Source organism: Carassius carassius, chromosome 24 (assembly GCF_963082965.1).
Source record: "Carassius carassius chromosome 24, fCarCar2.1, whole genome shotgun sequence".
In the NCBI taxonomy this organism is placed as follows: domain Eukaryota; kingdom Metazoa; phylum Chordata; class Actinopteri; order Cypriniformes; family Cyprinidae; genus Carassius; species Carassius carassius.
In genome coordinates, this window is record NC_081778.1 from 21,456,614 (window position 1) to 21,484,035 (window position 27,422).

The window sequence follows — 27,422 nt, forward strand, 5'->3', positions numbered from 1 at the left end:
ATTCCGAAACACTGATTCATTTAGGAACTAAATGCTCACCAGCAGCCTGGTAGGATGCAGTAAACCCTGTTTGTGATTTACGGATTGAATCATCAGTTAGAAACAAAAGTTTACGGTTACCAGACACCACACTGTGCTTGTGACCTGGGTGAAAACTGCCTGTGGAATTCTGGAGTTCCCTATAACCTTCTTATCAGACACAAGCTGAATGCAAAATAAAATGACATCAGACTGTATATTACTGTTGCTCAAATGACTAATGAGCTAAAAGCCAGTTAAAAGGCCATATAAATCTTTACTGTGATTAGATTTTACAGTAATTTAAAGTGAGGAAAAACTTCCCATGTTTGTGTGGTTTTTCTATGGTTATGCTTGTGGTGCCTCTCTAATGATAGAGCAAAGGTCAAACAGTCATGCTAAAAGACAGATTTGTTTAATTTGGCTGTGCTACAAAAACAGTGAAAGCAAAATATGTGATAGAGAGACTTTTTAGGCCAGAGGGTAAAGTTAAGGTTTGCAGACACAAATTTAGGAAGTACTTCTATAGTGTAGGTCTAAATTGTGGTTTGTTTACAATATGTGCTACCCTTTTTTATAAAAAGTAAATAAATAGAAATGGTCAGTGAAAGGTTAAATTTTTATTAGATTTATTTATTTGTTTTGTTATGTCTTACAAGGGATAAAATCATCTTGCACAGCAGATGTTAATTATTTGCCATTGTTTCTTCAATCCAGCCCAGGTAGTTCTGCACTTTAGTATAGTAAGCTTTAGAAACTTCACCACATCTTACAGGACCCCATGACACAATGCCCCTCACCTCGTAGGGCTTCTCTTTAGTTCCATAACCCAAGCTGGGGAAGAACAGAGGACCCCCACTGTCACCTTGACAACTGTCAATATGTTCAATATCATCTCCAGCACAGAACATATTATCAGTGACAGGCATTTCCCCGAAAACACACTTCCCAGAAGGATATTCCCGAATATCCCCATAACGTAAAATTTCACTTGTTAAGCCCTCCTCAAACCCCCCAAAGCCTGATACTGTTCCCATTGTCCCCTCCATTACAGATTCTTTTGTTTTGTTTGGGAGACACACTGGCCTGATGTTTGGACCAAGAGGCACTCTAGCAGACATTTTGATGAGTGCAATATCATTATCATAGTTTGTTTGATGCCCCCGTAAAGAAACCCTCTGATAATTTGGGTGAATTATAATCTTCTCTGCCTCCATAATGACTGGGTTTTGGTTCCGAGCTTTAGTTATTCCACCAAGCCAAATCATGGTGGTGTTTTCAAGTCCATCTACCACATGAGCAGCTGTAAGAGCCCAGTAATCACTGATCAGAGATGCACCACCTCTGGTATGTTTCTTATGGAGAAGCTGCCAGGGAATCTGTCCTGGTTCGGCTTGCTTCCCACCAAAGACTCTGCCTCCAAAATTGACTTCTGTGTTCATTCCACACTCTAAAATTTTTAAAAAAGAAACAAATATATAAACGTGTGTAATGTAAAATAAGGTTACATAATAATAGTGCAAATGCATAAAATAATAACAATAATGTTTGTCAAGCCACAATTATTACCAGGATAACAAGGTGGAATAATATCATTGTTGTTGACTTCTGTCCATTTTCTGTCAACTGCACACCTGTATGTTACTACACAAGTGAAAGAAAGAAAGGAAATGAATTCATGATTCATCAGTTACAAAGAATAAAGGTGGGTATTGTACAGTATCTGACCTTTGGCAGTCTCCTTAAATCTGTAGTATGGCTCATTGCAGCGATACTCTATGACCGAAAGATATTCATTGTTTTCTCCACTGATAAACTGAAAGTCTCCATTCAACAGCAGCTTCGGAGCTCCACAGTCAATAACTGTAAGTGGAAGATACATAGTAATGAAGTGATGAATGGATAGAGTGTGGTCCAATGCAAAATCAGGTGATGTGTATTTACTCACTCTTGCACTCTGGTAGTGTCAAATGCCATTTTCCATTACTCTGGCATATGGACTTAAAACTTGGAATCTCTTTTCCTCCCTTTAAGAAGACAAAGGTAAATGCTTTATGAAATCATTACCATATTTCCCCATCGGATCCCGATGTATAATCATTAATGCACTCTTTAGGGGCTGTTCACACACAATTAAATTTTGTGTTCACCTGCTCTGTTTTTCCATGGGTTTTCCATGTAAACATTGCTTTACTGTTGTGCTCATGTATTGTTTCTTTCACAGCATCTCACAGGTCACAGTATTTTTTACAAAAAAAAAAAACTTCTTTGTAAACAGCCCCTTAAAGTTCTTGCTTTACTATCACTGTTATTATAAACCTCACCATCATTAGCTTGTATCCTGGCATACAGCGCACATGAATGTAGTCTCTGTACAAATACTGGGCAAAATTTGGTGTGACTGTCCCATTGCCAATAATGCCTGGATGTGGACACTGTACCCCTTTAAAAAAGATGTGACTAATTAGCACAACAGATATTTGAGGATTTATAATATTAGTGTTCTGGTGTCCACTGTTTTTCCAAAACAAATAAATCAAATGTCTTCTTTCTCACTCTGTGTAGTGTAATGTAAGCTCCACCCCTGGCTCTGTCCGTATCTGTCAGTGTGATACTCCAGCTGGACAAAGTGAGCGCCTGTGTTCAGGACTCCAGGGCTTTTTCCACCACAGTACTTTTCAGGCTTTTTTCCTGGGACAGACACCTGAGAAAGAATGAAAACATAGAAATAAACCTAAAAGTGAACAAATATAAAGATATTTCATGAAGATATAAGGTGTTTATAGCAAAGCATACTTGCAGCCAATGGAAGAGGCATGTCTGTCCTTGATTGTAGACCTGCTCTATGTGGAAGTTCTGGCTGAAGTTGAGATTGATCATGTAGCCTGGCTGCACAGAGATGGTGTAGCTGCAGTCCAGATCAACAGGGGACATGTCTGGGAACCCAGGACTCGAGATGGTCCCCTCTGATTCACTGCGCACCCCACCTCCACATTCCACTAACACGGGGAAGAAACACTTAACACTTGCTACAGGTTATCATTCTTTTCGCCTGTATGTAAAATTAGATTTTGGTTTATATCAATTTATATTATTATTATTTGTATTTGTATTATTTATACACTATGACAGGTTTTGTTAACATTTTATTGATATTTTGAATTAGCTTTTAAATTTATATTGTCAGTTTTCATTCTAGCTTTTTGTAATTTTGCTAAAAATTTTGTTGTTGTTGTGCTTTTGACATTTTGTTTGTTTACTATTATTTTTCATTCAATATTTATATTATATTTCAGCTTTGTTTCAGTTCATACAAATGTTTTTAATATTTTTCATTTTAGTTAATGATAACTCTGGTTTACTGTTTTTATATTACATTAATCATATGACTATATTGTTTTCTTTATGCAATTTTTTTGATGACCATTCATTAGAATGCAATGATTAAATGCAAATAAAACTGTAAATAGAAATTGCAAATAAAGAACCACTAATGTCCATAGTCAAATAAAGTTTGGTGGAAATGTAAGCATCACAGTGCCTGGGGTTTTATTAATGAACACACTCACAGACACAGGTGCGCTGGTCAGGCCGTAACATGTAACCATGGTGACAGGCACACAGGTATGAGCCAAGGGTGTTGAGGCATATCTGTGAACATTCTGTGTTCTCCGAACTGGAAGAGGAACACTCATCTATGTCTAAGGGAACAGGTGTAGAAGCATTAAATGATGCACACAAAAAGTTACTGCGTTACTACAGTACTGAATTATTTAATTATGTTTAATTAACATCATACAACAAAAGCAACAGTACTGTTGTTCCATTATTGAGCATATGTGACCCACAAATCCACTCTTAAGTCACTGGGGGTTATATTTATAGCAATAGCCAAAAATACATTGTATGGGTCAAAATGATTGATTTTATTTTTATGCCAATATGGATAGGATATTAAGTAAAGATCATGCTCCATTAAGATATTTTATAAATTTCCTACTGTAAATATATAAAAATTTATTTTTGATTAGTGATATGCATTGCTAAACACTTCATTTGGACAACTTTAAAGGTGGTTTTCTCAATATTTAGATTTTTTATTTTGCACCCTCAGATTCAAGATTTTCAAATAGTATTTTGGACAAATATTGTCCTGTCTTAGCAAACCATACATCAATGGAAAGCTTATGTATTTTGCTTTCAGATGATGTAGAAATCGCAAATTCGAAGAATTGAACCTTATGACTGGTTTTGTGTTCCAGGTTCACATATTGCTTTTATGCAAAGAATAAACAAGAAATAAATATTTACCAAATTTCAGAAACAATATTTTAGACCAGTTAGTGTGTCTATTTTTGTTGTGGCAATGAAAATAGTATTAAACAAAGCCACCGATTAATCGACCATTCAGTATGACAGAGCAACACAACATAGTTGAATCAGTGTTTTTAAACGAAACGATTGAGGGAATGATTCAATGACTCACTTATAAAGACAGACAGTCACTTGTCTGCACCAACTATGGTGTATCAATGTATACTGTAAATCAGGGGTGCCCAACCCTGGTCCTGGAGATCTACCTTCCTGCAGAGTTCAGTTCCAACCCTGATCAAACTGTATGTAATGTAAGTGCATGTGTGGTTCATGTGTGTTTGATCAGGACTGGAGCTAAACTCTGCAGGAAGGTAGATCTCCAGGGACACATTGGGCACCCCTACTGTAGATAGTATAAGTTTCTATCCAAAGTTGTAAATTTATCTTATTAAATTTGATGTTTGGGAATGCAGTTTATTCAGTTTTGTGCCTTTCTTCTTATTGATTTTTTTTATATATCATAATTCGCCCTTTCCCCCCCTCTGTTTCCCAAATTTTTATTAAAATTTGTTGATGGAAAAACAGCTATAATCAAATGTACAATATAATACAATATTAGTCAATATTGCAATGTGCTTCAAATATTTATTTAACTTACCAACAGCCTGATAGAATGCGGTGAATCCCAAGTGTAACTCGTGATTTGAGTCATCTGTTAGAAAAACCAGCTGCAGATGGTTACGAGGAGTCAAGATGGGCTTGTCACCCGGGTGTAACCTGTCTGTGGAATTCTGGCCACAAAACTTCCCTAGAACCTTATTATCAGATACAACCTGCACATAGAAAAATGTGCTGATGTATCAGACACTAAACAGACTTTGATTAATAAATGTCTTATGAAGCCAAATGTAGTCACAATGACATCTTAAACCTAATTTACCGTATGACTTTCTCTGGAGTTGTTTTCCCACAACACAAAATACAACACAGTAGATTGAGCAACTCCAAGGTCACAACATTCATTGTGTAATTTACATGAAGACATCCACATGATACTGAAGTTCTAAGTTGAAGCGTCACTAACCGAGACTGAATCATAATAACAGTCTGGAGAAGACTCAATGTCCAGGTGGTTGAACGTTAACTGGATCTGGTAGCCTTGCGGCACCTCCAGGTCCCATTGTTGCTGGAAATTTGGTGGATATGGTTGAGGATACTGTGGAGAAGACACCTCCCCAAACATGGCTGGCTCACACTCACACATATTCACACATGCCCACAGCAGGCTGAATCAGTGTTTCAGTAGAAAACAGAAAAAGATCATAATGAGTCATGTTGCTTGAATAATTTAGTTAATAGACTAAATACACATGGGATGTTAGGATATTGTTATGAAATGCTGACATCAATCAATGACTTATAAAATTAATCAAACAATTCTGTTTAGCACTATATGCAAATTTGAAGAATAAAAACTAAAAACAACTTACCAAATTATTAGATGTATTCCATCCATAATGAGTATGCAGATGTCATTAGCCGTTTGACTAAACTGTTAATGCAGTCACCAAATTTTCTTGTGATAAAGTTTATGTGTTGAACAATCGCATATGAGAGAACAAGAGTCTAAAAGTCATCAGGAAAAGTAAACTTGTTTGATTTGGCTATGGCAGAAGAAAGAGAGAGAGAGATGTGAGTACTTTTCCCGTAAACCATGCGTTTTAAACCTGTTTACTCAAACAGTAAGGGTTAAAGTCTACAGAAATCATTTTTAATTAATCTTTCATGCAGATTATCAGATGTTTCCATCCTTGTGAGATACAACGAAGGCATTTCTAAAGCAGTTCTGAGGAAATAAATCACAATTAATAAATCTTCGCTGTTTCACATGAGACGCAAAACAGGTGGAAAACCTTTAAAAAGTCATTTTTGTTTGATTTGGCTGAAGAGTAACACTAATCTGGAACAATCTGCAACATGTAAAGCACATGAAAGAAAAAAGAGAGATATGATAGGCATGAGCACTTTACCTGCTGGATTACCTTTGAAATTAGTGTAATGTTGTTAACATTAGACAAAAATAGAAGATTTTATATAAAATAGGAAATAAGAGGCTGAATTTTCTTATATGTGAAAATGGTTTTATCGGTAAGTATAAAAGAACTTAATATACAAGTTTCAAAGTTTTGAATTATGAAATTCATAAAAATAGCAGATATACATCAATCAGATAGAGCAGAGTAACTTTATTGGTGTGTATTACAGTTAACCACTGATGTAGGTGTATATTATTTTAGTTCTTTGATGTTAATTTTTTTCCATGGTTTCCTTGATCCAATCCAGGTAATTCTGGACTTTAGTATAAAAGCCCTTAAGGCTTTTATTCCCACATCCAATAGGACCCCATGAAACAATGCCTGTAAGACGATAAGGCTTGTCTGGAGACCCATAGCCCAGAACAGGAGAAAACAAAGGGCCTCCACTGTCCCCTTGACAACTGTCTACTTCGTCTCCTCCAGCACAGATCATGTTATCAGTGACAGGCAAACCTTCTGAATAACATTCACCAATTGGATGTATCTGGACATGTCCATAAAGCAGATATCTACTACTTTTGTCGTCTTTAATTCTTCCAAAACCTGAGATTGTGCCCTCCTTCACAGGTTCATTTGCTTTCTCTGGGAGACACACTGGCCTTATGTGTGGACCTATAGGCACCCTGGCAGACATTTTGATGAGTGCAATATCATTATCATAGTTAGATGGAGAATCTCTACCAACTTTTTGATAATTTGGGTGAATTATGATCTTCTCAGTTTCCATAGAGACTGGGTTTTGGCTTTTACCATCAACTATTGCCCCTAACCAATTCATGGTGGTTGTTTCGTATCCATCCACTACATGAGCTGCTGTAAGAGCCCAGTAATCACTGATTAAAGATGCACCACCTCTGGGACTTTTCTTATGAAAGAGCTGCCAGGGAATCTGTTTAATTAATGCTGGCTTCCCACCAAAGACTCTTCCACCAAAAAAGGCGCCTGTATTAATTCCACACACTAAAAGAGAAAGAGAGAGAAATAAGAAATGTATGAAAAAGAGATATGGAAGATAGAGTATATGGTTTTATATTTTATAGGTGCATTCAGAATGAATGAGTACCTGGTTCACATTTAGGCAAATCATCTGTTAATTTTTGACCACTCTCAGACACCCAATTACCATCAGCATTACAGGTCAAATTACCTGAGGAAAGCAAAGATAGGGAAAAATGTAGAACTAACTAGTATTTTGGTAAACATTACATCAACATAGTTCACATAAACCATACACATCTCACCATTTTTATCCAGTTGATAATATTCATTTTCACACTTGAGACTGATCTGGTTCAGATAAGTTGTTGAAGGACCTTTTTCTGATAGCTCCATTAATTCAGGAAGCTCTGGAATGCCACAATCCACAGCTAAGGAAGAAAACAAAACAAGTGCTTTTTTATGACACATGAACATTTTCAGCTTCCTGCATTTTGGATGGGTCTCCAAACCTACTGAGCTTCCAGATATTTTCTGGGCATTGTACTATTGGTGTGCATCCAATTGTGTGCCACAAGCCTGTGCTTTTCAGAAGTTTTCTGAGCTTGTAACATCGCATTACATCATTTACTATATATAACAGCCTTTTTAATTCTAAAGATTAGAGAAAGGGAGAAAAATGGTCAGGTAAAAATTAATTAGCCTATTTCTATAAAAAAAAGGTAATTGTTTAGGAATCAAGACAAGAAGGTATTAAAAGAAGACATTTTCTCACGTTCACAGGGGATAACAGGACTCCACTGTCCATTCTTCTGGCATGTGGCTTCATACTCATCCTCAGCTGATTCATGCTATGGAACATTTCATGCTAAGTGTGAGTTTCAATGATTAAAAAAAGGGTGTTGACTCATAAACTAAAGTACATGCTTATATATCATGCCGACTGATATCATCTAACAGCAAAAACACACTATCCAAATTCTAAAGCAATTCAATTATATTTTTTCATTTATAATTTCTTAATGTAATAATATTCTATTAAATATTATACATTTAATTGAATGATATTTCATGAGACTTTATTTAATAATATTACATTACTTTTAATAGACATTTAAAAGTAAATTTTCTAAAATGTTTCTCAGCAAACCCATAATTTTAATCTGCGGCCCTTCAGCCTTAGAAGGTCAAATCAATCAGCCTGATATACTTACTGATTTTAATACATGTCCTTTGTCACATTTCACTGTAACTTTGTAGCCAGTGGGATATTCAGCATGCTGCGGGTTCAGACTAGATTTTGGTGTCACAGGTCCAGTACATTTCATCCCTGTAAAAAATCAAATAAACAACAACATAACATGTAAAGAAACAATTCTCAGCACGTTTCAGTCACCCATCAATATTCAGATTAGTGATACATCAAAATAAGTTTTTTTATGTAAGAGTCTCAGAATATGTTATCCAACCAATCCTGAACATGCAGTATATCCTTGTTTAGTGTTAAGGATGGGTTGGCAACAAGCACACCTCTCGTTTTGTAACTAAGGCTAAACCCTCGGTTTGCTCCTTTATGGTCGGTCCTGAAGATAATCTCAACACGTTGTGACCTTGTGAGGAGGGACGGAGGGACATCCCTTCCACAAAATGTCTGAACGCCACCATAGAGGGGTTTTATCTAGATGGATTGAATAGAGAAAGAGAAGATGTCAACGACGAGAAATACAAAGAGAAAGAGTTCAAGTGGTCAAATCTTGCATTAAAAATGTTGCATACAGTTAATGAGTCGATGCACTTTCCATTCTCCTTCTCAACGTCAAATACACCCACGAACGTAAGCTCAAACTGCAGACCTTCTTCTACAGCCAGAGTGTAAGAACACACAGAGTTTTCAGGGTACGGCTCGGGCCAGTCAGGTGACATCAGCACACCTTCTTGAGAGCCTGTGTGATCTTCACTGCAGCTAACTGACACACAGAGAGAAAACAAAACTGTCTCACTGCTTTAGGGATTATGTATAAATTAGTTCTGTCAACTAAATAAAAAATTAATCAACTTTATTACGTATTTCAAATAAAGACTTATATTGCATAACTAATTTGAAGTTCAAAAACATGTCTTGTGATTGTCAAAAACTTAAAGGCAATTGAGTACTGCAGCCATGGCATCAAAACCTTGAAGGCTTATTTGCCACTGGTTCCCCTCTTAAAATTTTATTTAGTACATGAAATAAATTTTTTATCCAAAGCGACTTACAGTGCATTCAGGCTAACATTTTTTACCTAACATGTGTTTCTGGGAATCGAACCCACAACCTTGTGCCACTAATGCAATGCTCTACCACTTGAGCCACACAAATTATTTTTAATAATGACTGGTTGACTGTATTCCCTTCATAATTAATTGCAATAAATCAACAAGACAGCCAAAATCTCATTCAACCACAGCCATTCATTACCTTGGCAGGTGTGCTTATCAGAGTCAAGGGTGTAACCTGGTCTGCAGAAACAGCGATAACCTCCAATGTAGTTATTGCAAAGTTGGGTGCACTCATTTTCAGGGTCCTTACACTCATCAACATCTATAAGTCAGCAGGATTTGAGGTTAAAACTTAGATCAGCAATAACCAATAACAGTCTCAGTAAACCACAAATAATCTCATATGCTTTCTGCCCAGTAGTCAATGTATTACTTATCATCTATTACTCACCCTTAGTGGTGTAAAAGCCTCGAAATCCAGTGTGTCTCTCAGTGTTTGAGTAGTCTGCGAGAAATGAAACAGAGAGACAACCACCAGGGGAAGAGTGGAGGAAAGGATTGACAGACGACTGCAGCTCCTTCATGGACTTGTGTCCACACAGATTGAAAAGAAGCACCTCATCTGCAAATAACTGGACAAATATTTTTTTCTACTTACACTACACAAAATCTCAATAATTTATTTAAAATATACACTTTAGTAGATCTTATTGTGACACAAAAACTCTCTTTAAAGCAATAGTTAGTCCCAAAATTAAAATCTGCTGAAAATTTACTCATCCTAAGGCGTAGATGAGTTTGTTTCTTCATCAGAACAGATTTGGAGAAATATGTAGCATTACATCACTCGAATAAAGAACCCGTCAAGATGTTTTTAACTTCAAACCATTGCTTTAACTAAAATATGAATCCTCTGTCCATTATATTGCCTTCTCCAGTGAAAAAGTCATCTTGTCTGAATCAGGAGAGAAATATGCACAGATCAAGCACCATGTACAAACAAAAACGGTCCAAAATAGTTGTTGAGAAATATGTCAGTGGATTTTGATGTGAGAGGACAACAGGGGACATCTTCACTTGGGGAAGTGTTATTAAGGATTATGGACTCATATTTTTGCCAGAAGCAATGGTAAAAAAATGTAAACGCTTTAATGATAAATAAATTATTATTATCATGCAGCTTTTTGATACACAAGATGAAAATTGATGGGCAGGATTCATGTTGATTACATGTGGATTATTGCAATGTTTTTATCAGTTGTTTGGACTCTTATTCTAACGGCACCCATTCACTGCAGAGGATACACTGGTGAGAGAGTGATGTAGTGCAAAATTTCTCCAGATCTGTTCCAATGAAGAAAGAAACTATCTATACTAAAATATAATATTTTAACTAAACTTTTAACTTTTAACTAAAATATTTTGGTCGGCCCAAGGGTAATTTTTTTTATCAACTTTTCATTTTTGGGTAAACTATTCCTTTAATATAAAACTGCACTTCTAAGTGCACAGAGATACAATTAGCACTTAAAAAAAAAAAAAACACTCTCAAACACAAATACCTTCAAGGCGTCATCCTCACACCCAAAGCTTTCTTCTAGGTCCAGATGTATGAGAGTGAGTGTGATTTTGTGACCGGTTGAAGCACACTTTTTCCAAGTCAGGTTGGAATAGGGATCATACCCTCGCGGATGTCCAGGTGATTGTACCCATCCAGTTGACAGCACGGACCCACACACAGGAAAGAGAAAGACAATAACACTGGACAGGGAACGGAAAAGTCAGAAAAAAAAATATCATATTAGAAAACAAGGGTGAAAATAGTAGGTCAGAAATTAGCAAAGTATAGAAAAGACAGAGATAGACATTAAGAACAAAACCAAAGGAAGCATAGAGAGAGAGAGAGAGAGAGAGAGAGAGAGAGAGACAGAGAGAGAGAGACAGAGAGAGAGAGATTGATAGAAAATGACAATCAATATTAAAAAATACACTTAATTTCTTTTATAATCCATGCAATATTTGGAGAGATTCTATGTAGAGAATTACATACCAAAAAACGATCATGTTGAGAAGTGTTAAAGCTCTCTCCTTCTGCACTTTCACTTTCATGCTCTGTGTGCATCATCATGTCCAGCCCTCTTTTCCCCTAAAAACAGTCAGCATACTTAAACGAAGTGTTTCCCAACATCTGTCAGTGGGCGTTCACTCTGAACTGACGTGAACTGGAGGGCCGACATGGCTTCTCCAGACAGACTGTTGTGGGCATATCCAGCATATTAACATTAATTATACATTAATTGTTTTTCAACATTAATTAGTTTCAACACTATTTAGTTATTTAAATACGTAAGATCATTATGTACAGTGGCCCAACAAGTATTTGGGAACTAGTTTATTTCACAGCCATAAATAATGATTAGCTATTTTATAATCTTAATATGCTATTTAATTTTTTTTATATTATTTTATATTTATATAAAACTGATGTATACTATTGTTATTTGAGTAATTTTTTTTATATTAAATCTAAAAGTCAACATCTTTTACGAATATGAAGAAGAATACTTTAGTTAACTGACAGCTTATGCACAGTTTACAACATGATCCAAAAATATATCAGTTAGAATAGAATGCTGAAACTCATGTCTTCAAGCAGGGGACCCACTTTCCTGCAGAGTTCAGAGGGGTTTGAAGACCTAGACAGAGAGTAAATACACCTCCTGGTGTCAGAAATGAAAAGGAGAGATAAAGTTAGGGGTGGAGACATTAAAGAAGAAGATTAAAGAGTCAAATAGATCAAATGGGAAAGAGTGCGATGGTATGGAAGCCCGTTTCCGCCACTGAATTAAAAATTTGGACTTTTTTCACAGAACTATGAGATATAAACTCTTTTTTTTGTTTTTTTTTTTCAAGAATGGTTAGATATAAACTTTTTTTGAGTTATAAAATGAAAAAAGACTGATATGTGACCCTGGACCACAAAACCAGTCATAAGGGTCCATTTGTCAAAATTACGATTTATACAGCATCTGAATAAATAAGACAATATTTGACCAAGATACAACTATTTGAATATCTGGAATCTGAGGGTGCAAAAAAAATCTAAATAACCTTTAAAGTTGTCCAAATGAAGTTCTTAGCAATGCATATCAGTAATCAAAAATTTGGTTTTGATATATTCACGGCAGGAAGTTTGACAATATATCTTCGTGGAACATGATCTTTAATACAGAGCCCCACACATGACATGCAAAAAAAATAAATAAATTGTGCGCACGATTTACTAATTTATTCCCTCAATGTACTAAAACGTGCACACGATTACTATTGTGTTCCATCGATTTACTATTGCGGTCCCTCGATTTGGTAAATCGTGCACACGATTTAGCAAATCGAGGGAACGAATGAGTAAATTGTGTGCACAATTTATAAAATCGAGTGAACGAAATAGTAAATCGAGGGAACGCAATAGTAATCGTGTGCACGTTTTAGTACATTGAGGGAACAAATTAGTAAATTGTGCACACGATTTACCCTACTATTTTTTCCTGCATGTCATGTGCTAGGCTCAGTACTTTACTTAATATCCTTGTGATTTTTGCCATAAAATAAAATTAGATAATTTTGACCCATACAGTGTTTTTTGGCTATTGCTAAAAATATACTCCATTGACTTAAGACTGGTTTTGTGGTCCAGGGTCACATGTTCTCGGAATTCCGAGTTTATATCTCACAATTCTGACTTAATAACTTGCCTGTTATAAAGAGAAAAAAAGTTACAATTTAGAGATTTAAACACGAAATACTGAATGAAATTTTTCCTCAGAATTGCAAGTTTAAATCTCAAAATTTTTACTTTTTTGTAAAGAGAAAAAAAGTCTGAATTGTGAGATAAAAAGTAGCAATTACCTTTTTTTTTGTGGCGGAAATGGGCTTCCATACAGAGAGCAGGTTTAGAGGGTAAAGAGAGAGATGTAGGCACAGTGGAAGAACAGGTTATCTGCACTGCATTTTTGAATGTTTTCCAACAACCATTTACCCTAACAACCACACAAGTCATTTTACAGGCAGTTACTAGTAAACTATGTAAAATACAGTGGTGTAATAGAACTGCTTAGTTCTATTTGTGTTTTCTGTTGTGTAGTTTTACAAAAAACATTGATGTACATAAACATTACACTTAAAATTTAGTCTAATGCAACAGTACATTTACCAACTACATTACATGACCATAAAATCCACAAATTATGCGAATTACTTAGTCTAACTGAGCTAAGCAAGCCAAATGACACAAGACAAAGGAAGTAAAACAGAAACAGTAAAACAGTTCATGGCTTTATTTAACACAAAACAAAGGAAGTTCACTATTACAGAAATAAATCTCTAGTCCAGGCCATGAATCCTACTTCTGTCGTTGTGGATTCTGAATGTGAAGTTTTGCTTTTATTTTTAGCTGGGCTAAAATAAAAATAAAATGTCTGAATTTTACATTGTTACAATTTTAATTTCCTTTCTAAAGGCTAGTTGGAAATCATGAGGCCTAAATCACAATTATTTGATTGTTTTGACAGCCATCTGTCACAGTGTCTGGGTTGTGTCCCTGGGTTTCCACTAGATGTCCTCCTTTCCCACGGTGTCTGTCACCTTATTAACTGTCTGTTCCCTTATTTGGTCACCTTCCTCCTTGTTTGAGTTAATTGATTATTCCCCACCTGTCTCCAGTTCCCTCATTCACCTTCTGTGTATTTATACCCGGTCTGTCTGTGTATGTGTCACGGAGTCCTTGTTGAATGTTTAATTCATGTCCGTCAGCTCTTGTCCTTGCCTTGTGTTCGTGTCTTGTTTATGTTTGGATGGATGTTTTGGTCTCGACCCCTGCCTGGACTGTTTACTCTATTTGGATTACCCTTTAATAAAAGACTTACCTGCAATTGGTTCCCTCTCCCGTGGTTCTTTGTAACACCGATCGTGACAGAAGGACTCCGTCATGCAAGGAAACAGCAGTATGTCTTTTTCCCGCTCCCCAGCCAGGATGGCGGAGCGGAGGGCGAAGTATCTGAAGTTGATCGCCCTCCGCCAAGAGGGCAATGAGGTGGGTGCCCTGGCACAGGTGTTCTGGTCCCTGGCCGAGGGCATGGGATACAATGACGCAGCCCTTAAAGACTATTTTAATGGCGGGCTGGATGATCCAGTGTCTCAGGAGGAGATGGCGCAGTTAGAGAGACTGGAATTCTGGGAATTTGTGCGCTACCTGCAGCATCGGCTTCGGTGGGATGCCCCAACCACTTCTGTCTCTTCCGGCGGGGTGGTCGTCAGCCCAGCACCACTGCCGAGGATGGCAACCAGCCAAGCGCCACAACCCAAGATGGCCGCCAGTCCAGCACCACTGCCCAGGATGGCTACCAGCCAAGCACCACAACCCAAGATGGCCGCCAGTCCAGCATCACCGCCCAGGATGGCTACCAGCCAAGCGCCACAGCACAAGATGGCCGCTAACCCAGCGCCAATGCCCAAATTGGCCACCAGTCCAGCGCCACAGTACAAGATGGCCGCCAGCCCAGCGCCAATGCACACTTTGGCCACCGGTTCAGCGCCACAGCCCAAGATGGCCGCTAACCCAGCGCCAATGCCCAAATTGGCCACCGGTCCAGTGCCACAGTACAAGATGGCCGCCAGTCCAGCACCACAACCCCAGATGGCTGCCAGCCCGGCACCACAGTACAAGATGGCCGCCAGCCCAGCAACACAGTACAAGATGGCCGCCTGTCCAGAGTCATGGCCCAAGATGGCTGCTTGCCCAGCGCCGCTGCACAGGATGAGAGTCTCAGCTGACCCTCCAGAGTCGAGTCAGGTGCCCGCGGACCCTCCAGAGTCGAGTCAGGTGCCCGCGGACCCTCCAGAGTCGAGTCAGGTGCCCGCGGACCCTCCAGAGTCGAGTCAGGTGCCCGCGGACCCTCCAGAGTCGAGTCAGGTGCCCGCTGATCCTCCAGAGTCAGGTGCCCGTCACCGCTGATCCTCCAGAGTCAGGTGCCCCATCACCGCTGATCCTCCAGAGTCAGGTGCCCGTCACCGCTGATCCTCCAGAGTCAGGTGCCCGTCACCGCTGATCCTCCAGAGTCAGGTGCCCGTCACCGCTGATCCTCCAGAGTCAGGTGCCCGTCACCGCTGATCCTCCAGAGTCAGGTGCCCGTCACCGCTGATCCTCCAGAGTCAGGTGCCCGTCACCGCTGATCCTCCAGAGTCAGGTGCCCGTCACCGCTGATCCTCCAGAGTCAGGTGCCCGTCACCGCTGATCCTCCAGAGTCAGGTGCCAGTCACCGCTGATCCTCCAGAGTCAGGTGCCAGTCACCGCTGATCCTCCAGAGTCAGGTGCCAGTCACCGCTGATCCTCCAGAGTCAGGTGCCAGTCACCGCTGATCCTCCAGAGTCAGGTGCCAGTCACCGCTGATCCTCCAGAGTCAGGTGCCAGTCACCGCTGATCCTCCAGAGTCAGGTGCCAGTCACCGCTGATCCTCCAGAGTCAGGTGCCAGTCACCGCTGATCCTCCAGAGTCAGGTGCCAGTCACCGCTGATCCTCCAGAGTCAGGTGCCAGTCACCGCTGATCCTCCAGAGTCAGGTGCCAGTCACCGCTGATCCTCCAGAGTCAGGTGCCAGTCACCGCTGATCCTCCAGAGTCAGGTGCCAGTCACCGCTGATCCTCCAGAGTCAGGTGCCAGTCACCGCTGATCCTCCAGAGTCAGGTGCCAGTCACCGCTGATCCTCCAGAGTCAGGTGCCAGTCACCGCTGATCCTCCAGAGTCAGGTGCCAGTCACCGCTGATCCTCCAGAGTCAGGTGCCAGTCACCGCTGATCCTCCAGAGTCAGGTGCCAGTCACCGCTCATCCTCCAGGGACTGAGTCAGGTGCCAGTCACCGCTGATCCTCCAGAGTCAGGTGCCAGTCACCGCTGATCCTCCAGGGACTGAGTCAGGTGCCAGTCACCGCTGATCCTCCAGGGACTGAGTCAGGTGCCAGTCACCGCTGATCTTCATGAGCAAAGGCAAGTCACCAATGATCTTCATGAGCAGTGTCAGGCCAGCACCAATCTTCTGGAGTCCAGTAAGGACACCAGGGAATTACCAGAGTTTCGTCGTCCCGTTGGTCCAGCCGCACGGAGGTCTGCTCCGCCTTGGGGGGCTCTGGTCCTGACCACATGGCTGTGGTGGTCTTCTGCTCCGCCCTGGGGGCCTTCCGCCCTGACCACACGGCTGTGGGGGTCTTCCGCTCCGCCCTGGAGGACTCCAGTCTCCATCACACGAACGTGGTGGTATTCTGCCCCGCCCTGGAGGGGCTTCATGTTGTTTTTTTGTTTTTGTGTTCACTCTGTCCCTGTTCCTCTCTGTCAGTCTGGCCCTCCGTCCCTGCCCCTGAACCTCCTCCGGTCCTCCTCCCTCCTGGTCTCCCTGTTTGGTGTTCACACTTCTGGTGTCTGTTCCCCATGTTTTTCTTTTCTGGCCCTCTGTCCCTCCCCCTGAGCCTCCACCTGTCCGCCTCCCTCCGGGTCTCTGTTTTGTGTCTGTCGTGGAGCGTCTGGGAGCCGCTTCATAGAGGGGGCGTACTGTCACAGTGTCTGGGTTGTGTGTCTGGGTTTCCACTAGATGTCCTCCTTTCCCACGGTGTCTGTCACCTTATTAACTGTCTGTTCCCTTATTTGGTCACCTTCCTCCTTGTTTGAGTTAATTGATTATTCCCCACCTGTCTCCAGTTCCCTCATTCACCTTCTGTGTATTTATACCCGGTCTGTCTGTGTATGTGTCACGGAGTCCTTGTTGAATGTTTAATTCATGTCCGTCAGCTCTTGTCCTTGCCTTGTGTTCGTGTCTTGTTTATGTTTGGATGGATGTTTTGGTCTCGACCCCTGCCTGGACTGTTTACTTTATTTGGATTACCCTTTAATAAAAGACTTACCTGCAATTGGTTCCCTCTCCCGTGGTTCTATGTAACACCGATCGTGACACCATCGTTTAATGTTTCTAATTTATTTAATCTTAATGTTTATAATGTTTCTAATAATTGTGGGTCAAAAAATTATACAAAGTTAACTTTAAAAGTCATGTGTATTACGTGTATATATCACAGAAAAGCTATTAAAGGCTATAAAAGATTACATGTTTATTTACATCACAAGGGTGATTAAAACACCAAAACATATACGGTATGTGTTTTTATAAAGTGTCTGTTCTAACGAAAGCATATTTTATCATAGCTATGTGTTGGAAATGAGATAAATATTGGGAGGAAAGAGCTTTTTTCCATAAACTACAGAGTAAAATATTACATGTTGGTTTGTAGAAGGTTCTGTGTGCTACAGCACAGCTGACATTAGAGATTACAGTAAAGATACGAAACTACAGTGTTAACAGCTCTGACCAAATGAGGAAAAGAGTAGGAACAAACACACACACACACATTCTCACCGTGATGGTATTGCAGTCTTCCACAAAAGTGTCTGTGGCTTTTGAAGTCAGACCTCACTTTTTTCTCTGACGTTTAGCTTACAACGTTTGATTCAGAGCAGGTAACAAAAGATATTTGCAGATACATTTTGCTAAAACATTCCTGTCCCTATTCAGAAATAATTAAGAGTGATGCTATTAATCAGAAATGTTATAAAAAAATGAATTAAATGTATAGGTTTGAAACACTTCATAGCAGTAGTTTTTGCTAACATAATACACTTTTTCCTCACCTTTACTGTTGGTGTAAAACTTTAGAAGTACAGAACTGCCTCATTGTCTCAAATGTATGACAGCCTAACAGTATTTGAAGGAGCTGTTTTAGTTTGGATGTCCTCAATAATGCTGATAGCTGTAATCTAATCTCACAATAAATTCTCAGTAAACAGGTCTCATATTAACGTTTATGCCTCAATGGTTTATTACTGCATGAACAGGAAGGAAGAAAAGAGAATGCAAGCACAGTGCAGAGGGTGGATAGAGGTAGTGGGGCTTTCCAGCGCAGAGGGTAGAAAAAAGTGACAGAGGGGGTTAAGAGTGGGCGAAGTAAAAATGTTACCTTACCTGCAGTGGATCAACTGAGACAGTTAGAGAGAAAGAGCAAGCCAGTGTGACAGACAGACAGAAAAGAAGACAATTGACGCAATAGCACGGGTCAGCATGACCAAATAATCACCAGTTCCTTGGTAACTTAACAGATCAATCGCTTCCGTAATTTGTGTTAAGGGTTGAACAAGTCAACAGACTTCATATGACTGTAAAGTTATAACTGAAAGGACCGAATCAAGACAACAAAGATGGGAGACCTGAAATGCAAATGTCCAAAAGGTGAGATTTCCATATAATTATATATTGATATTTATATAAATATATAGTGGGAACGTTTGCTGTATTTAATATTAGAATCTATTACCCTGTTTCACATATTGTATCACTTATTGCTGTTCAAAATAAGGTGTTTGTTTCAACTTCTGGCAACATTATGAAAGCAGTTTACATATCTGTGTGAGAGAACGATCGGGAATGATCTAGTTTTTATTACTGCTATCTTTTACAGCGATATTATTTGAAGTTAATTTACATTCAGTTCTCCTTTGTTCTGTGCTAATATAGAGCCATAGCTTGTATACAATTGACTGTAAGACACAGGGTATTCTTTTTAGTGTTCTGTGCTAATATAGAGCCATGACTTGCCATACAATTGACTGCAAGACACGGGGAATAATTTTTAGTGTTCTGTGTTAACATATTAGAGCCATAGTTTACCATACCGTTGACTGCAAGACACAGGGGGTTATTTTTACTTATCCCATTGTTTCCATCAAGGTAAAATCAGGTCTCTAGACATGGTGTATCAATGAAATCCTGTACTGTAACCCTGCTAATAAGTTTTTCAAGATTCCTGGAAATCACACATTAACATAACACAGGATATTCTGTATCAGTTTAAAATAATGACTTATTAGGTGGACAAATGTATTCATAACATTACAGTCAAACCAAGATTTTCCAAGACACCTTCAACATTTCACACATCATCAAGGTTTATTCTCTATAGTTTAGAAAATGGTAATAATATATGACACAAACTTAAACTGTGTCAGAAAAAAATCATCACTTACTCACTTTCATTTTGTTCCGACGAAGTCTCATTCTTTCCTCTAGAGAACACAAAAGAAGACATTTTAAATAATGTTTTACTGTGTTTTTGCAAATCGAAGCCATTGTTTTCAACCCCACTGAATTTCATTGTACGGGCAAACAAATACTTCTCTTTACTGCAGTATTTTAATGCGACATGATGTTGAGTTAATTTATATTCAGATTGTTTTGTGTTTTGTGCTAATTTAGTGACACTTACCAACTTACAATAGAATTGACTAAGGCACACAAAAAACAAAAAAAACAATGACAGGTGTTCCGAAATGGTTATTAGAGTTGCTGTACATCCATGGTTGGAGTTTTATTTTTATTTTTTAAGGGCATATGCAAGCAACTTCTGTCTAGAAGTTACTATTTTCATGTGCTTTTAATAATCACCAGCTCTTAGATCACCAGTAATAACTTTTTTATTGTGATTGTGGAGTCTTAAGCAAATATTGAGCTCTCTTTCTTTCTCAGGAAAATATATGCTTGCCAGTTGCAATGCCACATCGGATATAGTGTGTCAATTCTGCCCACGGCGAACATTTATTGATCAGGAAAACCAAATGAGCCAGTGTCGAGCCTGCAGGCAGTGTTCCAGCAGTAATTTCACATTCACTCACTCTGGTTTTTATTTCTAATAATGCCACGTGTCTTTTTCAACAAGTAGCCTAATGTTTGTGTATGTGTCTGACAGCCAGCAATATGGAGATGGTAAAGGAGTGTGAGGCAGACAAAAACACACAGTGCAGGTGTAAGCCGGGATACTTCTGTACACATAGTAGTGAATCCCACTGCGATTACTGCAGTCCGGTCTCCATGTGTCCTCCAGGGAATGGAGTTGCCTTTCATCGTAAGTAATCAACCTTTGCTTATGTAGTGAAGGGGTTTTCTGAATGTTTGATGCCTTAGTGTACCTCCAAATATGACAATCCTTTTTTCAGTTGAAATATAAAAGTATCTACTGATATAGAGTAGATATCAGTAGTGCCATAGTGTTCCTGTGGCTCAAGTGGTAGAGCATTGTATTAGCAGCGCAAGGTTGTGGGTTCAATTCCCAGGGAACACATATTAGGTAAAAAATGTTAGCCTGAATGCACGGTAAGTCGCTTTGGATAAAAGCATCTACTAAATGCATAAATATATAATCACGAGTCCCTTTGGAATTTCTTTAATCCATCTATATATATGTTCAAATACTCTGGGAAGGGAAAATTAATCTAAATTAACTCACTCATGTCAAAGACCATGTGAACATTAACACTACACTTTGTCTCAATATCCACAGTGACATACATATTGACAGGTGAAAAATAAATCAGTTGAGTTTATATTAAAGCATGGATATACCTGTTAGAAGATCTGCAATGGTCTGAAGGGCTTCCTGTTTAGAGTAGAATATGTGGCAGGAGGACTGCAGAATAACTGAAGCTGTGTTGCAGATACGCTCCAGAAAGACACTGTGTGCAGACCCTGCCCAGAAGGAACCTACAGCGATGTGCTGGACTACTTTTCCAGCTGCAAAAATCATACAAGGTGAGAGTCAGTGTTATGCATGTATAAATTGCAATTTCACAACAGACAGATTGACTTATCACAAATTCACAGAATCCCCCCCGACCCCCCCACATACACACTGTCTACACATCACTAAAAGGTCCTTTATAAGTGTCACATGAAGTTGCTTAAAATAACATTATTTGGTGTATTTGATGTAATGCAATGTGTTTATGCAATTTAAGTTTTAAAAAACACATTATTTTCCAATTAATGTACATTATTGTTGCTCGTCTATGCCCTGCCTTTCTGTAAAGCATAGATTTTTACAAAGCTCATTGTTCTGAAAACCGAGTTGTACGCCGATTGGCCAGCTATCTAGTAGTGCGTTTTGATTGGCCGAATACGTCAAGCCTGTGATGGAAATGTTATGCCCTTACCATACTGTGATGCCGTCTCCTGGCACGACGAGACAAAACCAATAAACAAATGATGAATGAGGCATTTGTTGCATCCAGTGGGGACATAATTACTAATTATAATGAGTTTTACTGTCTTTTTACACATTGTGTATCATGCTGCAAACATAAAACCATGTCTGCATTTGTGATCTGAGAAATGACAAACAACAAGCGCTACTCTACACTGTTCAAAACTCGTGTTTGAATCATCAGTGGCAAATTCTTTGAATATGTAAACATACGGACTGTGAGTCAGAAGTACCAGACTGTCCTTGCAAAATTGTTATTGCCCCACTTTATAGAAATAGACACTGGCATTGTAGGCCACTATCACAGTAAAATACCGTAAAATGCGCTGCACACATCTGAATATTTGGGTTGGACTGTTCTGGAACAGTGTTGTACTGTACATAGAACTTAACCACTGATTTCTAGTTGTGTCCTCTTTTGGAAGGCCAAACAAAGTAGTTTTTCTTTAACAACGACACAAAGGTCTTTTGTGTGAACATTTGGGCGGCTTTATGCAAATCTTCCCACGTCATGATATAGACATGGGGGCGTGTTAGAACGAGCCATTTCAGCTAGCCATGGTTGACTCTTAACTTTTACAAATAATATCTCTTTGGATTTGAGATTTTAGTCTTTGTAACTTTACAGATCTTCTTCATGCACCAAGAGCTTGTAACACTCCAAGGAGAAAGGAAAAATTGAAATCATATCATATGACCCCTTTAAATAGAAATGATCTCTAGTGAAACTATCACAAGCTTCTGGCTTACATGAATGATTAATTCCAAATTACACAACCAAAGATGTCTTGCCTTCTGCTTAACTTTTTCTCTACAAGTAATATCTTTTTCTGTTTAGACGTATAATGCCTTTTCTTATTCACCTGATTTAAACAAAATACAGAGGAGGAGTGCAAAGGTTTTATGTATAACCATTACAGGTTTTACGTAAATGTGTTTTATGTCATTCTCCTACACAAAATAAGACCACATTAATTTGCTTCCATTCAATAAAAGTGTAGACGCACATTGTGTAAGAGAGTGGGTGGGTATCGCTTCCTTTCTTAAACTCTCTCTGACATTCACATACATTATTTCTACACATACACAAAGCAATACACTCAAAGACTAAAATCACACACTATAATAAATAGTTTCCATATAATTTTCCTTAGCTCAATAGAAAAAAAAACTTGACGCAGTTTCCCCTCTAAAATCATTTGCCTAATCTGTCATTTTACAGTTGCGATGACTTGGGTCGAGAACTGAAAGTTCCTGGGACTAGCAAATCAGATGTTGTGTGTGGAAATTTTAAACCATGTACCACATGTAAGTCTCTATACCTCTACTGGAAAAACTCATTTTATAGATAATGTCACCATGTTCACTGTGTGTGTGTGTGTGTGTGTGTATGTGTGTGTGTGTGTGTGTGTGTGTGTGTATGTGTGTGTGTGTGTGTGTGTGTGTGTGTGTGTTTTAAACAATCTAATTCATTCATTCATTCTTTTAAAAATGTGTTGGAAAAAATCCCTCCTACCAGACCTGGATAATGTATAAACTCACTTTATGTCCTTTATGTTCTTTATTTCAGCTTGTTCTTGGTTGTTACCTGCTAGTCTGTGGGCAGGGTTTGTGATTACTGCCCTGATTTTATTTCTGATCCTGTATATAATTTATTGGAGAAACAAACGTCAGTCAAAAAGATTAGGTAAGTAGATGTACTGTAATACTGTTCGCAGTGGTCAAATAAGTCAAGCTGGCTTCATCAGATCTGTAGGTTGTAGTTCTAGATTGACTGTAATTGTCCTTGATGATGGGCGAGCAGAATTTTGCACTGACGTACATAAAGGGGTCATTTAGCAATAACACAAGTTTGATTGATGGGAAACCAAACCAAAACTCTGTCGCTAATAGTACGAACATAGATGCATGTGCATATGGTTACCCACACATAAGATGCCTAATGCAGGTCACTGAGGGATAAACTGCTCTGAAATCTTTTGATATTTAATATAACACATCTGCTGCCGTCACTGATTTCCAGCATCAGTGAGGATGTACACAAAGTCACAACAGTGATACGTGCGCTGCTCGGCTTTGTTAATAACTTACTGCTTAGTGCACAAGATGCTTAAGATTAAGCTGCTGCTGGTAAACCACATCCTTTCAGGTCTATATACAAGCTCACACACATGTATCAGTGTGGCGTCAACTTCACAATAAACTGTTAAAAATGATCAGACACATCTGATGGTTGTTGGAAGTAAAATACAGAATCCTGTAAATGACGTCCATTTCTCACACACAAACAATTGTGAAATGTTATTCATTAAGGGTTAAGTAATTAATACATTAGTTATTCAAGTTTATGTATTAAATGCAAATCTAAAGATTTATACAAATGTGAAACATACAGGCAATGTAGTTTTATTTATGAGCCATAACTGTCATTTTGTTTCCTCAGAGATTTCTTTAAGCCACATCTCGCCGGTGCTTCCTCCAGACATCCTGAAATACCCTGCAGACTGTGATGTGGAGAAACATGCAGAGCGTCAGCAGCTCACACATTTAGGTAACATGTTTTACTATGTATGTGTGAATGTAGACCAGGTCTATTTCTCAGTTCAGTTTTGATTCATCAATTATAAAAGTTCAATTCCGCGATAAGCAGCTCAACTTAAGACAGTGGTGTTGTTATTCACCTCAGAATTGATTCAGTTCAGTTCAGTAACAGTGTTGATGTTGCTTCTGAAAGCATTTTTATATATTTAACAGCAGTTAATCTGTATCTATTATATTTCTAAAGCTGTGACCTGGAAATCTTTCAGATAAATTCACACAGCATTCTAGAATCCACACGGTACAGATTAAATACAGTTAGGAGAGTTTCGAAATAAGCAATATCAAATTTTATGATGACTTAAACTACGGTTTTGCGTCACTGTATAAATCATTACGAAGTTTCCTCTGACCTCTTCTGATCTTATCAGCTCACAGACGAAAGGTACAAACCACATACACGATGTCTTACACTGCATGTCAAATAACCTAGAAGGTTTAGCTGTTTTGGCCTCCCACGACTCCCACACTCTTCTCCTGCTATTAATTTGTGGGGGCGATGAAATCTTTGATGTCTGTACTAAACACGGGGTCTGTATCACATACTGTTGTAAAAAACAATCATACTGTGAAAACAGGTAGAAGTTCCGGTTTGTACAGTAATCAGCTTTTCTGGTCTAGTCTTCTAAGACAAATTTACAAGAAACTGTTTTTTTTATTTTTATCATTCAGTGCTTTTGAAACAGAAATGCTAAGACAGACCTATCGTTTGATCTACAAAAAACAGTAATATTTTGAAATATCATATTACTATAATTTAAAACAACTTTTCTATTTGAATAAAGTTACAAATATATGATTTATTCTTGTGATGGCAATGCATGCTGAATTGTGCATATGTGAACATAATTCATATCAATAAAGAGTTTACATTTTTTCAGTTAAAAAAAAGGCACAAAATATTATATATTGAGATGTTTAGCCAATCAAGTCAAGTCACCTTTATTTGTACAGCACTTTATACAGTACTGGTTGCGTCAAAGCAGCTTTACAGTGTCAAACAGGGAACAATTTGTCGATAATGCAAGAACACAATAACAGAGTCATTTTTCCAGCTAAAGTCAGTTCACTGATGATTCATTGATGTCATCATCCAGTTCAGCTCTCTTTCAATAGTGTCTGAGAAATTAGTCAAGAGTCCACAATTAAGCAAGCCAAAGGCAACAGTGGCAAGGAACCAAAACTCAATTGGTGACTGAAATGGAGAAAAAAACCTTGGGAGAAACCAGGCTCAGTCGGGGGACCAGTTCTCCTTTGGCCAGATGAAACCAGTTAGGCATGGTTTAATTCCAGGCTGCAACACAGGTCAAATTGTGCAGAGGACTTTTCTGGTTCCCGTGGTCTTGTGCAATAATTGTTGAGGTGATGAGGTCTTCACAGGGGATCTGTCTCTGGGGGCACATCTAGTTGACATGGTCTCTGCTGACATTCAGGGGTGTAGAGGTCATCTCTAGGTGCTGATCCACCATCAGGTCCCAGGACCTCTCGTACCCAAAGTGAGAATCATACCCCTAGACCAGGGGGCCTAAACTCAGTCCTGGATGGCCGGTGTCCTGCAGAGTTTAGATCCATCCCCAATTAGACACACCTGAACCAGCTAATCAAGCTCTTATGCATAATAGTAACCTCCAGGCAGGTGTTTTGAGGCAGGTTGGAGCTAAACTCTGCAGGACATTGGCCCTCCAAGACAGAGTTTGGGCACCTCTGCCCTAGACCAACGAGCGAAGTATTGAGCTAAACCTTTCAGGGCTTTATGAGTAATTAGCAAGATTTTAAAATGTATTCGTTGTTCAATAGGGAGCCAGTGCGGTGTTGACAGAACCGGGCTAATGTGGTCGTACTTCCTGGTTCTAGTAAGAACTAAAGCTGCTGCATTTTAGACCAGCTGGAGCTTGTTTATTAAGTGTGCAGAACAACTATACCCAATAAAGCATTATAATAATTTAACCTTGAGGTCATGAATGCATGAGTTGATGTTTCTGCATTTGACATTGAGAGACATAGGTCATGATTTAGATATATTTATAAGATGGAAAAATGTGGTTTTACAAATGCTAGAAACAAGGTTTTCAAAGGAAAGATTGACATCAAATAACACACCTCGGTTCCTAACTGATGACAAGGGTTAGGTTTTTGGTCCAATAATTAAAACCTTTTTTTTTTCTTCAGAAATTAGCAGTAGGAAATTACTAGTCAGCCATACAATCACTGATTAATCATTTTCTTTTTTTCTTCTCAGTTGGAAATTACTCAGACATGGACAGCAGCATTCAGTGTGATGGATTTATGCCAACGATGACAATGTCAGAGAAATATTGCCTGTCAGCTGCTGCAAATGAATTTACAGACAGCATCATGTGCCACTCGAACTGTCACTCGGAGCCACAGGAGTCTGAATGGAACGATTAACTTTGGCACATTAACTTATATTAACTGGACAATTATCTATAAAGAGTGTTTTTTTACCACTGAAGAAGCCTGACTTCTGTTCTGGTAGGATGGGTAAATAACTATTTTTATGGGGAAAAAAATGATTGATTTTACCTTTCACAAAACCTGTATGAATGACAACAACAGATACTGAAGTTACACAATATGGTCTCTCTTGTAGTAGTAACAATATATTGTCTTTAGTTAAGATGCTTGTAGATTCTGTTTTTCAGATGTTTCTTTCATTTTAATAAACATTTGGTATTTGAATAATCCCATGACTGTGCATAAAAGTATGTGGGGAAGTCGTGGCCTAGTGGTTAGAGAGTTTGACCCTAACCCTAGGGTTGTGTCTTTGAATATCGGGCTGGCAATAGACTTAGGTGCCCTTGAGCAAGGCATTGAACCCCCAACTGCTCTCTGGGTGCCGCAGCATAAATGGCTGCCCACTGCTCCGGGTGTGTGTTCACAGTGTGTGTGTGCACTTAGGATGGGTTAAATGCAGAGCACGAATTCTGAGTATGGGGTCACCATACTTGACTGAATGTCACTTTCACTTCACGCTTTTAAGTATGATAGAGAAGACTGCCATTGTGTCATACCACGTCTCATCAGAAGATGTCGCAATTGACACCGTAGACTTTA

General features: G+C 39.0%; 3 protein-coding genes across 5 annotated transcripts; 1 reads left to right on the plus strand and 2 right to left on the minus strand.

The window, feature by feature from the left end:
* Positions 1–630: 630 nt before the first annotated feature.
* LOC132103160 (complement C1r-A subcomponent-like) lies at positions 631–6,003 on the minus strand. The gene is made up of 11 exons (XM_059508023.1): positions 5,823–6,003; positions 5,417–5,618; positions 4,991–5,165; positions 3,588–3,719; positions 2,815–3,017; positions 2,575–2,722; positions 2,343–2,461; positions 1,967–2,045; positions 1,747–1,881; positions 1,588–1,662; positions 631–1,468 (listed from the first exon to the last, which is right to left on the minus strand). The coding sequence occupies exons 1-11, from the start codon at positions 5,846–5,848 to the stop codon at positions 705–707; spliced, it is 2,058 nt and encodes a 685-aa protein (XP_059364006.1). The 5' UTR covers positions 5,849–6,003; the 3' UTR covers positions 631–704.
* A 572-nt stretch (positions 6,004–6,575) lies between these two features.
* Positions 6,576–18,459, minus strand: LOC132103161 (complement C1s subcomponent-like). Of its 2 annotated transcripts, none has more exons than XM_059508026.1 (13): positions 18,352–18,459; positions 18,080–18,227; positions 11,674–11,769; positions 11,186–11,384; positions 10,075–10,255; positions 9,823–9,945; positions 9,141–9,331; positions 8,895–9,042; positions 8,579–8,694; positions 8,140–8,215; positions 7,670–7,795; positions 7,492–7,575; positions 6,576–7,388 (listed from the first exon to the last, which is right to left on the minus strand). In XM_059508026.1, the coding sequence occupies exons 3-13, from the start codon at positions 11,730–11,732 to the stop codon at positions 6,640–6,642; spliced, it is 2,052 nt and encodes a 683-aa protein (XP_059364009.1). In that variant the 5' UTR covers positions 11,733–11,769; positions 18,080–18,227; positions 18,352–18,459; the 3' UTR covers positions 6,576–6,639. The 2 variants fall into 2 exon arrangements, with proteins under 2 accessions (XP_059364009.1, XP_059364008.1); XM_059508025.1 differs by having other exon boundaries at positions 11,674–11,876.
* A 202-nt stretch (positions 18,460–18,661) lies between these two features.
* Positions 18,662–27,051, plus strand: LOC132103162 (tumor necrosis factor receptor superfamily member 3-like). 2 transcript variants are annotated; one of them, XM_059508027.1, is made up of 9 exons: positions 18,662–18,770; positions 18,845–18,946; positions 20,240–20,365; positions 20,460–20,615; positions 21,205–21,298; positions 22,972–23,057; positions 23,320–23,436; positions 24,193–24,300; positions 26,587–27,051. In XM_059508027.1, the coding sequence occupies exons 2-9, from the start codon at positions 18,916–18,918 to the stop codon at positions 26,754–26,756; spliced, it is 888 nt and encodes a 295-aa protein (XP_059364010.1). In that variant the 5' UTR covers positions 18,662–18,770; positions 18,845–18,915; the 3' UTR covers positions 26,757–27,051. The 2 variants fall into 2 exon arrangements, with proteins under 2 accessions (XP_059364010.1, XP_059364011.1); XM_059508028.1 differs by lacking the exon at positions 26,587–27,051 and adding an exon at positions 24,557–25,856 and having other exon boundaries at positions 18,671–18,946.
* Positions 27,052–27,422: the final 371 nt, after the last annotated feature.

What these genes read in the sequence shown, in the direction of transcription:
- LOC132103160 (XM_059508023.1), bottom strand. Translation starts at nt 5,848, where the DNA reads ATGGATGGAATACATCTAATAATTTG. An exon ending in TGACCAGCGCACCTGTGTCT is followed by an intron (nt 3,018 to 3,587) that starts GTGAGTGTGTTC and finishes TCCCCGTGTTAG; the next exon opens with TGGAATGTGGAGGTGGGGTG. An exon ending in CAGGATACAAGCTAATGATG is followed by an intron (nt 2,046 to 2,342) that starts GTGAGGTTTATA and finishes GTCTTCTTAAAG; the next exon opens with GGAGGAAAAGAGATTCCAAG.
- LOC132103161 (XM_059508026.1), bottom strand. Translation starts at nt 11,732, where the DNA reads ATGAAAGTGAAAGTGCAGAAGGAGAGAGCTTTAACACTTCTCAACATG. An exon ending in CTCAACATGATCGTTTTTTG is followed by an intron (nt 11,385 to 11,673) that starts GTATGTAATTCT and finishes TTCCCTGTCCAG; the next exon opens with TGTTATTGTCTTTCTCTTTC. An exon ending in AAGGACATGTATTAAAATCA is followed by an intron (nt 8,216 to 8,578) that starts GTAAGTATATCA and finishes AATGTTCCATAG; the next exon opens with CATGAATCAGCTGAGGATGA.
- LOC132103162 (XM_059508027.1), top strand. Translation starts at nt 18,916, where the DNA reads ATGGGAGACCTGAAATGCAAATGTCCAAAAG. An exon ending in GAAATGCAAATGTCCAAAAG is followed by an intron (nt 18,947 to 20,239) that starts GTGAGATTTCCA and finishes TTTCTTTCTCAG; the next exon opens with GAAAATATATGCTTGCCAGT. An exon ending in ACGTCAGTCAAAAAGATTAG is followed by an intron (nt 23,437 to 24,192) that starts GTAAGTAGATGT and finishes TTGTTTCCTCAG; the next exon opens with AGATTTCTTTAAGCCACATC.